This window comes from Apiotrichum porosum, assembly GCF_003942205.1.
Source record: "Apiotrichum porosum strain DSM 27194 chromosome Unknown scaffold_12, whole genome shotgun sequence".
Lineage (NCBI taxonomy): Eukaryota > Fungi > Basidiomycota > Tremellomycetes > Trichosporonales > Trichosporonaceae > Apiotrichum > Apiotrichum porosum.
This window is the reverse complement of record NW_021167119.1, coordinates 885,503-900,000: the sequence shown is the minus strand read 5'-3', so window position 1 is coordinate 900,000 and position 14,498 is coordinate 885,503. Positions and strand designations below refer to the sequence as shown.

At 58.6% G+C, this 14,498-nt stretch overlaps 7 protein-coding genes across 7 annotated transcripts; 3 read left to right on the top strand and 4 right to left on the bottom strand.

Annotated features, from left to right (window-relative positions):
- Positions 1-74: 74 nt before the first annotated feature.
- On the bottom strand, positions 75-1,009 carry EHS24_002396 (uncharacterized protein; the record flags this gene model as incomplete). Its single annotated transcript, XM_028618136.1, has 4 exons — positions 75-124; positions 184-335; positions 392-757; positions 972-1,009. 4 exons carry the CDS (start codon positions 1,007-1,009, stop codon positions 75-77), a joined length of 606 nt encoding a protein of 201 aa, XP_028473814.1.
- A 1,657-nt stretch (positions 1,010-2,666) lies between these two features.
- Positions 2,667-4,420, top strand: EHS24_002395 (uncharacterized protein; the record flags this gene model as incomplete). Its single annotated transcript, XM_028618135.1, has 4 exons — positions 2,667-2,714; positions 2,823-2,969; positions 3,089-3,392; positions 3,444-4,420. The coding sequence occupies 4 exons, from the start codon at positions 2,667-2,669 to the stop codon at positions 4,418-4,420; spliced, it is 1,476 nt and encodes a 491-aa protein (XP_028473813.1).
- A 1,500-nt stretch (positions 4,421-5,920) lies between these two features.
- On the top strand, positions 5,921-7,593 carry EHS24_002394 (uncharacterized protein; the record flags this gene model as incomplete). The annotated part of the gene is made up of 2 exons (XM_028618134.1): positions 5,921-6,145; positions 6,232-7,593. 2 exons carry the CDS (start codon positions 5,921-5,923, stop codon positions 7,591-7,593), a joined length of 1,587 nt encoding a protein of 528 aa, XP_028473812.1.
- Positions 7,594-7,715: 122 nt separating this feature from the next.
- Positions 7,716-8,668, bottom strand: EHS24_002393 (uncharacterized protein; the record flags this gene model as incomplete). The annotated part of the gene is made up of 3 exons (XM_028618133.1): positions 7,716-7,803; positions 8,020-8,329; positions 8,533-8,668. 3 exons carry the CDS (start codon positions 8,666-8,668, stop codon positions 7,716-7,718), a joined length of 534 nt encoding a protein of 177 aa, XP_028473811.1.
- An 888-nt stretch (positions 8,669-9,556) lies between these two features.
- On the bottom strand, positions 9,557-10,207 carry EHS24_002392 (uncharacterized protein; the record flags this gene model as incomplete). The annotated part of the gene is made up of 1 exon (XM_028618132.1): positions 9,557-10,207. One exon carries the CDS (start codon positions 10,205-10,207, stop codon positions 9,557-9,559), a length of 651 nt encoding a protein of 216 aa, XP_028473810.1.
- A 308-nt stretch (positions 10,208-10,515) lies between these two features.
- On the bottom strand, positions 10,516-12,049 carry EHS24_002391 (uncharacterized protein; the record flags this gene model as incomplete). The annotated part of the gene is made up of 6 exons (XM_028618131.1): positions 10,516-10,578; positions 10,648-10,938; positions 10,992-11,023; positions 11,073-11,599; positions 11,658-11,751; positions 11,803-12,049. The coding sequence occupies 6 exons, from the start codon at positions 12,047-12,049 to the stop codon at positions 10,516-10,518; spliced, it is 1,254 nt and encodes a 417-aa protein (XP_028473809.1).
- A 777-nt stretch (positions 12,050-12,826) lies between these two features.
- On the top strand, positions 12,827-14,313 carry CRC1 (carnitine transporter; the record flags this gene model as incomplete). The annotated part of the gene is made up of 5 exons (XM_028618130.1): positions 12,827-13,053; positions 13,158-13,221; positions 13,453-13,745; positions 13,891-14,053; positions 14,113-14,313. The coding sequence occupies 5 exons, from the start codon at positions 12,827-12,829 to the stop codon at positions 14,311-14,313; spliced, it is 948 nt and encodes a 315-aa protein (XP_028473808.1).
- Between the last annotated feature and the right edge of the window lie 185 nt (positions 14,314-14,498).

Here is a 14,498-nt window from a genome sequence, read left to right as displayed (position 1 = left end):
TGATAGCTGAAGAATACACATAATGAATGTCTAGGATGACAAAAGAGTTGCGCCCCGACGGGGGGGAAGGAACTCTAGTGCTTGATCTGGCGGTCCTTCTTGGCAGCAGCCTCACGAGCGGCCTCTGTGAATGCGTGTCAGCACAGCTCCAACCTTTCCGGACTTCGCAGCTGCGATACTCACCCTCCTGCTCGGCGACACGGGCGGCAGCGGCAGCCTCGCGCTTCTTGCGGATCTCCTGGAGACGCGCAAGGTCGCTCTTGGCCTGGGAGGTCTTGCCGGCAGCCTGGAGCTTGGCGTAGCGCTCAGCAGCGGCCTTCTTCTCAGCCGCTTCGCTATAAAAAAAGACTGTTCAGCTCTGTCCATGTACAGCCTTGCCACAACAACGTACCGCTCACGGCGCGAAGGCTCACGGCGTGCGTAAGGGTCCGGGAGCTCGTCCTCACTCTCCTCCTCGACGGGGGCGGCGGCGGCCTTCTTCTTGGCGGCCTCCTCACCCTGCTTCTTCTTGAGGGCCTTGCGCTCAGCACGGCTCATCTCGCCGTCATTGTCCTCGTCGATGGCGACAGTGTTGCCGAGCTTGAGGTTGAGAGCGGCCATCTCGGGAGCGAGCTTGGCAGTGACGTCCTCCTCGTCCTCCTCGTCAGACGACTCCTCCTCCTCGCTGCTGCTCTCGTTGTTGTTCTGCTCGGCGGAATAGCGGGGGTCGAGATCGCGCGAGAAATGACGGCCACCACCGCGGGTCACCTTGAACTTTCTGTAAAGAAGGAGTGGTCAGCATGGTGCTTTCTCCTTGGTCGGTGTCGGGCACGGTAGCGGCTGAAGCAGCGGCTAGCATGTGGGGGCCAGAAGAAAACGGCACCCCGGTGGCAACACAAAGTTTTGGACAAGTATGCTCAATGCCGAGCGCGATCTTCACGGCTGCCGTTTAAAGCGCGCCGCTGTGAAGAAAAGGGCCAAGGTCCACTTACCCGCGTCCGCGCGACGAAGTACCACCGCCGCGACCCATGATTGAGTGGTATATAAAGGGGGGAGGGGGGAGTGAGAATGGAGAGAGAGAGGGGTAAAGGGGATGGACGGAGGAGAAGCAAAAGACCCAAAGTCCCGAGCGAGACCTCACACACAATCTCGCTTTCACGTGGAGCCAACCGAATCCGAGATAAAACCGTTTCGCGGCCATGTCATTAGAAAACAGGGTCACAGTGTGGATTAGAAAAGAGGGGGCACACAGTTTCTAATCAAATACACTTCTTGGAAATTATACGAGAGAGAGAGAGAGAGAGAGAGAGAGAGAGGGGCCATGAATGGATCCATGGAGGTTGTGTCCTTTGGGTCTGTACGTCTTTTCTAACAGGAGTGGCCGGAGGTGGTGTACTGCTACAGACGCATTCGTCGTCGTCGTCGTCGTCGTCTCATGGGCCCATGGCACAACCACTGGTATCTGCACAGACCCCACCGGTACCCTATGTCCTGGCATCCTTGCATCCTGGCAGACGTGCGCGCGCATGCTCGCGCGCTCGCTCGTTATAGCCACCGTGTTGCTGCCAGCCATCATCACAGCGGTGCTGCCCCCCACGGGCCATAGAGGGAACATGGCTGTGGCTGTGGGTGTACATAGTGGACGCGTTTGGCGGGGAATGTGGTTTTTTGGTGTGGACGCGCCCAAAAAGAGGGTGGGGGGGTTGAAGCCTGCGCACTCGTTCCTTGCCACCTCTCTTGTTGACGCGTCTGGGTCGTGCTGTGCATGCATCGATGTTTGTAGACATGGATGCATGTGGGGGGTATGTAAGACTACTGCAGTAAAATGGCAAGTGCATATGCATATGCAAACAGGCCGTGCCGGTTGTGCGAGGAATTGGCCACCCACATGCACGCACCCGGCGGCGCCATGCGGGAGGGTGTACGGTGTGACGCGAGGGGCTGTGGGTCGCAGCAGCAGCAGTGGTGTGTGACACGGCCAGGAAGCCCTTCTTGTTCTCATCAAACCCTCCTTTTGTCCATCCCTCTCGCTCCCCTCCTCTCTCTCTCTCTCTCTCTCTCTCTCGTCGCCATCGTGTGGATACTGCCAGACACCCCTCTCTAGCATCTCTCTCTCTCGGCACATATCCCCCCCTCAAACCAACGCTCTCCGACACCACTGCCCGCACCAGACACACGCCTCGCTGGCCGAGGACATCCGTGCACACACACACCCACACTCGCGCTGGTCTCGCTACAACAACAACCCTTTCGCTCTTTAACTGCCATACGCTCTCTCTCTCTCTCCCTCGCCATACATCTCTATTTGCAGCCGGTCTGCCTCGCCCTCATCAACACCATCCCCCCAACTGGACACACTCGCGCGCAGGACGTGCACTCTTGCTCCCTCCCTGTCCACACAGCCTCTCACCCCAGAACTGTGATCTCTCTTTAAGTCGCAGTCGCACTCGCCGCAGCTCGACAACTCTACTACCCACACTCGTTTAATCAACACCACTACTACTCGTTTATCGACACTCTCCATCTCTCACCAGCCTTGCAGGCCTCTAGATCCGTCTCCTAGTTCAACATCCACCGCTGCGCGCACTGGACACTTGCCATCCCCATCGCCCGCCCCTCCTTCCCTGCCCCCGTCCCTCTCCACACACACGCATCGACACCGCATCTAGCGCATCTAATCCCACACCATGTGTTGCGAGGCCGACTGGAAGCGCGAAGTAGTTCAAGACTACAAGGTAAGCAACGACGCTCTCGGCCCCCGGCGGCGGGCCTGTTTCAAGCTACGGCTTCTGCCCTCGTCATCCTCAGTCTCTGTGACATGGCCCTGCTGACACGGGCCTCAGTGGGACTATATCGATGTCCGTGATTTCCGCAAAACCGACGCTGTCAGTAGGCTCAAGTACTGCCTGGTCTACATCATGGTGTTCAAGGCCGTTGCCATCTTGGGCCTTGACATCTTCACCTGCGTCACCATGATCTCGACCGACCACGTGAGTACACACTTTCAGGCTTGGACCCTCCCCCAGGTTGTACATGAGTGGCCGCGGGGGCTGGGTGCCAAGTAAAGACGCGTATGTCTCAAAAGCCTGCGACTGACACCCCTTCCCAGTGGACCAACGCCGTGTACTCCCAGTGTGTCAACGAGTCGCAAGACTGCAGCTTTGTCAAGTTTTCCATTGCTCGATGGGTGTTTGTCGGCTGCATCATCTTCTCAATCTTGCTCTACGTCTACGAGTTTTACAAGGCGCGTCAGGTTATTCTCTCGCGTGACATTTCCTACTCGTTCACAAACATCATGGCCAACGACTACTACTCCCTGAGGGATTATAATAAGTACTGTCTCTTCGGTCGCCTTGGTCAAGGCAAGAAGGGAAAGGACAAGGTTGCCTTCTTCGTCTTCTTCGCTTTCAAGGGTGGGTATTCCTCTCCCTCATGTGAGGATAAACGTGGCTAACCCGATACAGACTGGAAGAGGACGTTGCTCGCAGACGGACCACGTCAATGTATCAACGGCATCATCCTGTACACCATTGCCAAGGTGTACGACTTCAACTTTGATTGGAGCACACTGTCGAAATACTGGGGCGGATCGGCCGTGACAGCCCTGCTGCTGTTTGCAATGATCACGACCGTCCTCCTCTTCCTCATCGGCTTCATCTCGCTGTGCATCGCCGCTGTCCTCTACGTCCCTCTCCTGTGCTATATTCAGGGCAACCTGAAAGAGTACGTCTGCCACAAGGTCGACAAGCGTATTGGAGACATTATGCGTCGCATTCAAAAGCAGCGTATTGCGCGCAACAATGAGATTGAACAAAAGCTCGCCATCGGAGGCACCATCACCAACGCCAAGGGCGAAGAGGTCGACGCTTCGCACCTCATGCCGACGCTCCCGCAGATCGACTTGGACGACGACGACTACGGTCATCACAAGCGACCCATCTCGCCCCACTCGCGCGCTCTGTCCCCGGCCCCAGGAGCCAGATCCATGGCTCCTGGGCCACCACGTGCTAGGTCTCCTGGGCCCAACCAGTTCTTCCACCACCAAAAGATGAACTCACCACCCGTCACCGAAGAGGACATCTACGACGCCTATGGGACCGACAAGGACCGTGATTCGTATCCCTTGGCAACCTACGGCGAAGATGGCACCGCCTCCAAGACGAGTCTGCTGCACCACGCCGCACCACCAGGCTTGAGCTACCCACCCAAAGCCACTGCTGCTGGTGCGCCGTCGTACCCTCCATCAGTTGCGACGGGCGCTCCTTCGTACCCGCCACGTGCCGCTGGGCCGACCCCTGTTGGCCAGCAGTATGGGGTGCAGGCCCAATACGAAGCGACGCGTGTTGGCTGGGGACACGCACCACCACAGGGCATGCAGCCTCAGATGCGTGCCCAGGCGCCGCCACGGTACAATCCGGCCAACGACTCGCACGGCTGGTAGTGTATTTGTAAAACTGGCGTTGCCCTCACCCTCATAGAGTGGTGCTCCACGATGTCTTCTTTTTTTAATGTATGGTTTATTAGCTTCTTCCATGTGCACGGTGCCAGAACCGTCCCTCCATTGATCCATTGACCACAAGGCCGTGGGTGGCATTTGTGACATTGGACAAAAATGCCAGAGCATTTTTCACACGCCTGAGAATCGAAATCGAACTTCTTAACTTTTGCCCCCAGAATCCCATATACATTTTATTACGAATTCCCAGCGCCACCTGAGAATCGAACTTTTGCCCCCAGAATCCCTGGCGGTCTCACTACTAATACCCGGGGTGGGATACAGTTTTATGAAAATTCATATACTTGCGTCTTACACCTCGTAACCGTTAAGGCACTTTCATCGTCCGCAGTTGTTGGATATTAGAATAAGGACTATTGGACCGTTTCTATAGCCTCGTTTTGTCTATTAGACTAGTGTTGTCCATATGCTTGATATGCAGACTTGCTGTCGTTACTCTATCTTCTATCGACCTTTCCAACCTGCTACGCATCCGTTTACAGCGTCTGCAGAGTGCTACCAGTCTCCTCTTTACATATACAACTCCCGCGGTCCTAGAGACTGATCAGCCCTTTGCAGCAGCGTTCAATCCTTTCAGTTTTCTTGGATACGTTTAAGCTCAAGCTGGTGAACGACATACATGCATTATAACAACGTTCTCAGCAAGTACACGAGTCATTGGATTTTACTGGCAATGCTGTGATATCCCTTCCTGTAAGGCAGGTTGGATTTTTACAGGTATCGAGTCGTGCACTTCAGTAAATGCCCATCAACTTGCTGTTATGAATATATTTTTACGCCACGGCTGCCATTCTGATGCGAAGAGGAACCGATATAAAAGCCAGCAAACCGGCCCGTGCAACAGCATTTCTTTCCAAAGCATTCTTATCCAAAGGTCTTCTGTGGGTGTCTCTGTTCGTGTCCTTGGCCACCGACCCTCCTCCGCTATGGCTGAACCATCAGCGTTGACAGACTTCATCGACGGATTTACATTCCAGCCCCCCAGGTGAAAGCAGCTCTGCCAGTCTGGATGGAACGAGGTCGTTTGGTAGGGATCTGCAGGTGTAGCTCTATCCCTCTCCCAGTCACCACACTCCATTGACCAGCTGTCAAGCAGCCATAATTGGCGGCCCACCACACAGAGCTGTCACGGCTGTTATCGCCACGCTCGCCGCAATGGCCCAGACGAGGCACGGGCGGTTCCGACGTCATCGGCTATCCACGGTTAATTAGCACACACTGCTGTTTGTGTATTGTCCAATCCGTCGCACCTCTCGCTTGTAGCTTGTTGCCCACTCTCTCTATCTGATCCTTTCCCATCAACGCATCTCTCTCTCTCTCTGTCGGTCTCTCTCAACCCTACCCGAAATCAGGTAGACCAGCACCCGGGGTCTCACCATCCGTCGCCTCTATCCCACCCAACTAACCCGCTAGCCCTAACCACCGATGCCCACCACGACCGCCGCCGACGCCTCCGCGTCCGAACCGCTCGACTCGCCTCGCACCCTCTTTCTCAATGCGCAGCTCGTGGGCCGCCCAGCTGGGCGGTACAGCGTGCTCGTGCAGGGCGGCGTTATCGTGTCCATGTCGCGTGGTGCCATCCTCGACATTGAGGACGACATGGAGATTGTCGACCTCGAGCTCGAGGGCAAGCAGCTTTGGCTCAGCCCCGTGAGTCCCCAGCAAGCAACACAAGGCGGTCGCCCCCGCCTTTCGCCCCCCTCACCCCTTTTCTTTGCTAATGCTCCCCTCCCCAGTCCCTCGTCGACTGGCACACACACTTTACGATGAACGCCATTGCCTCGCGCCGCCTCGACCTGAGTGCGTGCACGTCTGCTGCCCAGGTGCTTTCCACGGTCAAGGAAGCACTTGCAGCGGGAACCCACGACGAGGGCGGTCGCCTCGTCGGTGTCAACCTGCGCGCTGCGGGATGGGCCGACGCGGCCGACCTGAACCGTACAGCCCTCGACGCCCTCTCCGACAAGCCCCTCGTCATCATCTTCAACGGCTACCACTCGTGCGTGTGCAACTCGCCTGCTCTCGAGTTTCACGACATCAAGGTTCACGATGGACATGACGGCATGTTGCTCGAGGCAGACGCGTTTGCGCTCCAACAGCGGCTCCAGGCCGTGGCCGACGTGTGTATCACGGACGGGTGGGTCGCTGCCGAAGCAGAGCGTGCGGCGAGTTTTGGTGTGACAGAGGTGGTCGACTTGGAAATGGCGCACAACCTCGCGTCGTGGGAGCGCCGGTGCGGTCCAGGCGGGTTCAAGACGCTGCGTGTCCACATTGGCTTTTACCCTGCGCACATTGACGACGCCATCAAGGCTGGGCTCAAGACGGGCGACAGCGTGCCCGGCACGCACGACTTGGTGACGGCCGGCCCGCTCAAGGTGATCACGGACGGCAGCCTGGGTTCGCAGACTGCGTTCTGCTGCGACCCGTATCCGGGGACGACGGACAGGGGTATCCTGGTGTACGACGACAAGGCCGTCCAGGAGCTGGCCGAGAAGGGCCACGCGGCCGGTCTTCGTCTGGCCGTGCACGCCATCGGCGACGACGCGCTGCACTCGACCCTCACGGCACTCGAGGCGGCGGCGCGCAACGGCTGCCCACCCCTGCCACACAGCACGATTGAGCACGCCCAGCTGCTCGATGCCAAGGCCGCCGACGTGCCCCTGTTCAAGTCGCTCGGCCTCGTCGCCTCCATCCAGCCGCGTCACCTCGTCGACGACCGCGACCTGTGCCACGCCTACTGGCCCGGACGCGAAGGCCGCGCCTACGCCTTCCGCACGCTCCACGACGCTGGTATCCCCCTCCGCCTGGGCTCCGACTGCCCCGTCGCACCGTTGCAGCCGTGGGACGCCATTGCGTGTGCCATGACCCGCAACGGCGCCGGAGACGAGGCGAGCGCGGCCTTCCACCCCGAGCAGTGTATTGATGTGGCGACGGCCTTCAACGCCAGTACGTGGAGTGGCCGCAGCCACATCTCCGAAGGCGAGCGCGCAGACATTGTCATCCTCCACTCGGACCCGCTCGCGTGCGATGCCGACGGAATCAGGAATATGGTCGTCGAGGGTACCATGCTCGGTGGAAACTGGACGTACCGTCGCAAGTAATAGTTGTAGTAGACAAGCCTTCTGGGAATGCAAGGATCAAACAGAAGTCAGAGAGAGGTCAGAGCCGGAAGGTGTGTCTCTCTTGGTGGTGTCTCTTTAATATTGCATTGTCTGGTCTATTCCTAGCTGGACTCCGACTTGACCACGAGGTCGGACAGGTCACACTGCGAGCCGACGGCAATCGAGTGGGGCGAGGCCTGCTCGAACGCCCTGGGGTTGTCAGTCTCGGCCACTCTGGGTATAATGTTCCTGCGGTTGGAGTAGAGTGGTATTGGACCGCTGCACCGAAAGCAGGTGCACACGTCGGTTACGACGAGGCAATCAGGACGGAAGCTTGTGGGCCAGCAAACACATGTCGCTTCCGATGTCCATTCTCCACACACTCCACTGCGCTCGCATGGACACCTCGTCCTGTTCTCCACTCACGAGGGGTACGTCAGGCGGTGGACCTTGGGGCGCTCAGCGTCCTGGATGATAAGCTTGGTGTCGGCAGCCTCGCAGGCAAGCTCGAGGTGCTTGTCGTTGCGCTTGGTCCAGACGGCATCCTCGCCAGCAAGCTCCTTGGACAGGACACGGGTGAGCCAGGGTGCCGACTCGTCCTTGGCCTTGGCCTCGAGAGCGTCATTGCTGAGGGCGGACGAGCCCGAGCCGACCTGGGTGGAAGGGAGGTACAAGTACGCTGCGTAGCCGGCGGCAACGAGGCCGAAGGTGGCAACCCAGCCGGCACTGAAGAACGCTGTGGGACGTCAGTTAACATGCAAGGTGGCCGATAGGCTATAGGCGAGCAGACGACGGGCGAACGGGAGGACATGCAACGAGAACACGGGGGCTGGGCAGTTGCGTACCGCCGCTGTCTATGCCTTGTCTGTCTCCGTATCGCTCCCCGTATCGCCAGCGTCGGCGGTGCCGACATGTGTGCCCAAACACAGAGCTACGCACACTCGGTGGTGTCGGCCTCGCTGGACGACGAGTGGCTGTCGTGGTGGTCACCGCGGCGGGGGGCCGACGAGGAGAGGGCGCGGGCGGCGTTGACGCGCGCGAGCGGGGCGGCGCGGAGGACCGGGCGGAGGAACATGGTGTGTGCGAGGGGGGAGGTGTCGTCGACGTCGTCGGCGTTGTTGTCAACGATGAGCTCGATGTCCGCGACGGTGAGCAGGGCAGCAGCAGCCAATCGCCCAGCGGGGATTTGTGCGGAGAAAGAGGTGTGGCACCGAGGAATTGTAATCAGTTTCTAATATGTATTACACAAAGGGGTTTACAATCGCTCTGGGACGGGTTCTGTGGCATCGACGTATGCATCGGGAACACGGCAGCCCAGATGTCCACCGTCTGAGCAACGCGTTCAAGTTTCCGTTGAAGATAGAAACGAGCGCACGTAGACAAGTGGACTGTGATAAAGAACAGGCAAACAACTGAACCCAACTCTTAACACACTTCCTCAAGCACCTCGCCATCCACACATACACCAGTTGCAACATCCACAAGGGTCCAGAGTCGCAAACAATCACACAGTTCATAATGGATAAGAAGCGCTAGCGAGAATGTCTCCTCAAAGCATAACTCAACTGCCGTGTAACAAGACAGCCAAGTAATAAATGAGGACCCGGCCCCCGGCCCGTAGGCGCGAGGGATCGCGAGTTTGCTCGTTATTGGCAACTTTTTGACCCCCAAGCCTGGAGGAAACAGACAAAGGGGCTTCGAAAGTGCCAGCCCGCCGCGAATGCGTGGTCAGGACTTGGAAGAGGAAGAGGAAAGGAAAAGCGAGTGGGGAGGGGAGGAGGGAAGGAAGGGGAGAGCCACACCGCTCGGAGGGAGGTCACAGTTGTCGACTAGACCACACACGTTAGTATACAACCCGTTTCCTAAATAATGCTGTCTGCATGCACAACTGGGACAAGAGTCAGCTTTCGGCAAAAGAAGGTCACTCTCTCGGAACTTACCTATTTCTTCTACATTTAGACAACTAGACACGACGGGCAGTGCGGGCGCGGGTACCACCAATCTTGATGGGGGACCTGTCCTCGACACGGGTGATGAGGGGGCGGATCTCGTCGCCGTTGTTGCTGAGGATGGCCAGGTGGACCGCCTCGCGACCCTTGCCTCCGACACCCTTGTAGGCAATGTTGATCTTGGGCTGGTACTGCATCGTCTTCCACTCGGTCGTGACGGCCTGGATACGGGCAAACATCTTCAGCGTCGCCTGGTGTGCGGCCTCGACCGAGTTGCGCTGCGACTTTTTAAACACCTTGTCGGTACCGGAAGTAATGGTGGGGAAGAGGGGACCAGTCTTGTCGGTAAACGTCAGGACGGTGTTGTTGCGCGAGGAAAAGACGGTGAGGGTGTGGGTCGGGGCCATGCCCTTCTCGCCAGCATACTGGAGGCTGTCCAGGGGCTGCCAGCGGGGTCCAAGAACAGCGGCCGCCTTGCCCTTGGCGGTACGCTTGGAACCGACCGCGTTGACGGGGGCGGTGGGGACCGGCGACGACGCCGACGCAGAGGTGGAGACGAAGCGGGAGGGCCCGGCGACGGCGGGGATGCCAAAGTCGAGCCCGACGCGGGACGAGGACGCGCGGGTCGCCCGTGCGAGCGGGGTGGTGAATGAACGGATGGACATTGAAGAAGAAATGGAGAAAGACAAGATGGATCGATTACTTGTAGTCGCTGGAAAACGGCGCAGACGAGAAATCGGTGCGAGCAGCGCTGCCAGCCAGGGAGAGGAGAGACGGAACCGCTGGCTGGCCGCTGGCTGGCTGCCTGGCTGGCTGGCTGGCGGGGTTGGGCGCGTGCGGACTTTTTTTCCCGCGCGTGCCGGGGGTCGTGTGGCACTTGGGAGGCCAGGCAGTCACCCAGGTGCATGCACGACAGTTGGCCAAATCCACAATATCATATATGCATGCATGTATACCGCACTGCTACACTCTCTTACACAAGCCCACCCCACTCGCCAAGTCCAGCAAACACAGTGCCCAGCGCAACAATCAGTCCCTGCAGACAAACAGTCAGCAAAACGGTCTCACTCTCCACTAAAACAACCATAAACCTCCTCGTACTCACACCCCACGTGACCGCGCCAACACCAACACGTCCAACCACCTTCCACACCAACGCAGAAATGATATGCAGCAGCGCAACAAGGCACCACGCAACACCCAGGTATGGGCTGGGCTCGGGGTTGGGCCGCGCAGGTGGCCACTCGCGAGACGGAAGAGGGTGGCCAATGTGGCCCACGCCATGGTGGTAGATCGGCTCGGGGTCCAGCCAAAAGGCCGACAGGATCAGCGTGAGACCCAGGTTGAGTAGCAGCGTGTCAATACGCCACAGCATGTGGAGTGGGAAAGGAATGAGCTGTGTCATGTTTAGCCCGCGCGTATGCATTGCAAAAAGCGGTCGAGACATACAGGGAATGGAATGCCCATGACGTCCTCGAGTTCTAGCGGGGGGTCAGCTAAAGATGACACAAATAGCGCATAAATACATACCACGACGCGCACGGAAGCGCTCCAGGACCTCGACACGGCGCTCGAGCTCGGCGATTTCGTCGTCACGGTCGTCGTCATCGTCGTCCTCGGCGATGAGCGGCGCCTCCTCGGGTACAGTGGTGAGCCCACTGTCTCCTTCAATGTCGGCCCAACCGGCAATCTCCTGTGGGCCCTTGAGAACGTCTTCGTACAGGGAGAGCTGTTCCCATCCCTGCACAATCCCCCATGCTGTCTCTGCCAGACCCCATCCAAGACCCAGCCAGAAGCTCGAGTGGAACCCAGACGTGGGTGAGGGTTTCACGAGGGGCACAGACACGAGGCGCACTGCCTCGTGCAAGATGGCATGGAAGACGGTCGACAGGAACACGGTCCATGTGGCTGAGAGGTGGAGCCACGACGTTGCCACAAACATGGGCACGCGGAACGACTGGACGGTAAATGACGCAAACAGGCCCACGAGGAACGCCTGCCAGAAGAATGGGTGCGGGTAGCTTTGGCCCTCTTTGCGTTCGTCCTTGGACGGTGGCCTGGGGAAGCATGTGTCAATATAAGGAGGCTCTGGTAGGGTGGTAACAGTTGACGTACCATCCATATGTCACAAGTGCGACGAGTGATGCAAAGCACAGGGCGGTGACGACGGGAACGAGCAGATAGAGGCGCGACAGCCAGACCCATGACACTGAGGATGCCGGTCAGCACAAAGGGCAAGCATTGAGGCGACCTGTGGGACACTTGCCTTCAAGAAGGGGGTCCTGGATATCGTCACAGTCGTCCTCTTCGTCATAGTCATAACCGTTGGTGCCGTCTGGCAGCGGCTCCAGGATGTGAACTGTGGGTTGTTGACTGTGGGATGTTGTTGCGCCGTACGACGCGTTGTGGTGGTTGTGGTTGTGGTGGTCGAGGTGCAGCTGGAGGTGCTGTTCGCGAGGGGAGCCCGGGTCTGCTGCAGCGACTGCTACTGTGACGTGAGCAGCCATGATGCAAGATGAGGCGCGGGGAGAGTGTGTGTGAAAAAGACGAGTGAGTGAGGTGTCTATCTATTGTTGTACGTATCTCCCTCCTGTGTTATCCACCTGTGCGACTCGCTCTCCTCATATCACGCATCACGGAGTGCTCCCCGCCTTTTGGGTTACGTAATAAGGAAAATCCAGGTGGAGGCTTATGTAATACTAAATGATTACATAAAATACCCGCTCACGCGAGGCGCACGTGTTGCCGCATATATATACTTGGTACCCCCGTTTAGCTGTTACCCGGCTTTTCTCGGTCCCCGCTGTGCCCTGCGTCCGGCTGTGAGCGGTAGCCGGTTACCGCAAGATACCCGAGCGTCGACGAGAGCGAGTCGACGGGACCAAAATTGTGATTGTAATACCGAGGGGGGTTTTTCTGTTAAACACCGCGCGGTCTAAACAAAAGGGAAACAAAAAACGCAAAGAGAGAGAGCGAGAGCGACGCATATGGCGTGCGGTACAGTGCCGGTGTGACGCCGGGCGCGCGCGCCGATGACCGATCGGGTGGGTTGCGTTGGATGGACGCGGCGATGACTCGCCAACCTGCCCCGCCCCCGGCCCGTTAAACATCTCTCTCCCCATCTCTCTCTTTCTTTCTCCTCAGTCTACTCACCTCACCTCTCTCCCCCCTCCTCACCGAGCGCCTGACCTCGTCTCCTCCCACGAGCTCGTTCTCAACACACACACCCCCTTACACGCCTGTTGCCTACCATATCCGCCCCGGCCCCCGCACCTCCCGTTAAAATGTCGTCCGACGACGCTGCAGAGATCGAGGCCGTCGTCACCGAGGGTGCTGCCCAGGGCAGTGCCCTCAAGTCGTTCATCTCGGGCGGCTTTGGTGGTACCTGCGCCGTCCTCGTCGGCCACCCCTTTGACCTCACCAAGACTCGTCTCCAGACCGCCGCCCCGGGAACCTACACTGGCGCCATCGACGTCGTCAAGAAGACCCTCGCTCGTGACGGTGTTCGTGGGTGAGTTTTGCTGTGAATGCACCCAACATGGGGCGACAACGCGGGGTAGACCGCCGGCGCGGCCCCACCCCACACCACTGAGATCAAGGGCTTACCTTCGGCAGCATGTACCGCGGTATTTCCCCGCCTCTCATCGGTGTGACGCCCATTTTCGCCATCTCGTTCTGGGTGAGTAGTTGCGCGCGCGCGCAGGCAGTTACGCAAACGGCTTGTGGGGCCGCACAGGGTCCCCACGGGACGACGAGGACATCCTTGGTGTCACTTGTGTCGCGAGAGCAAAGCGATACCTTGCGTTGGCGCCAAGTGTCCACGTCGGGCGTTTTCGCAATGTTCAAAGGCGCCGCCTCTTAAGGACTTGTTTTTTTTTGTGTCGAGGACGGTGACTAACGCGTCTTGTAGGGTTACGACATGGGCAAGAAGATTGTCTTCGCCGCTACCCCCGGCCGCACCTCGTCCAAGCTCACTCCCGCCGAGCTTGCCTTTGCCGGTTTCTTCTCTGCCATCCCCGCCACTTTCGTCGCTGCTCCTGCCGAGCGTGTCAAGGTTCTCCTCCAGGTGCAGGGCCAGGGTGGAAAGCCCGCTTACACTGGCCCCGTCGACGTCCTTCGCAAGCTCTACGCTGAGGGTGGTGTCAAGTCCATTTTCCGCGGCACTGGCGCCACTCTTGCCCGTGACGGTCCCGGTTCGGCTGTGTGAGTAGAGAAAAAAAAAACAGGACAAAATGTTTGGGGGCGGGGCAAGGGGTGCAGGGTGTTGGGACGGACAAGTCCGTTGCCGATGCGTCCTCTTGCCCGTGTCCCTCGCCCCATACATGTACCAGTGCTAACGCTGCCTCAGCTACTTTGTCACCTACGAGCTCCTGAAGACCCGTCTCTCTGGCCCCGTCGTCGTTGACCCCGCTACCGGCGAGGAGAAGCCTCCCGCGCTCTCGCTCGGTGCCGTCTCGTTTGCCGGTGGTATGGCTGGTGTTGCCATGTGGTCGCTTGCCATCCCTCCCGACGTGAGTTGCCTTTGTCTCCTCCCATGGCCCCTTTTGCACCACACTGACACTTGCTTTAGACCATCAAGTCGCGTCTCCAGTCGGCCCCCTCGGGCACGTACAAGGGCTTCTTCGACTGCGCCAAGCGCCTCATTGCCCAGGACGGTGTTGGCGCTCTCTGGAAGGGCTTTGGCCCGGCCATGGGCCGTGCTTTCCCCGCCAACGCCGCCACCTTTGTCGGTGTCGAGCTCTCGCTCAAGGCCATGGAGAAGCTCTGGTAAACAAAAAGGTGCTGTTGTCTATACACACCGTAGTAGGCCTAGACGTTCTAGAGTTCAAGACGTGGACAAGGAGGAAGAGGAAGAACAGGTTCGTTGTAGGAGAAGAAGCAGTTGGTATTGGTCCTTTTGTCACTTTCTTCATATCATGCACATGGTTAGCAGTAGCCCCCCCCCCCCCCCCCCCC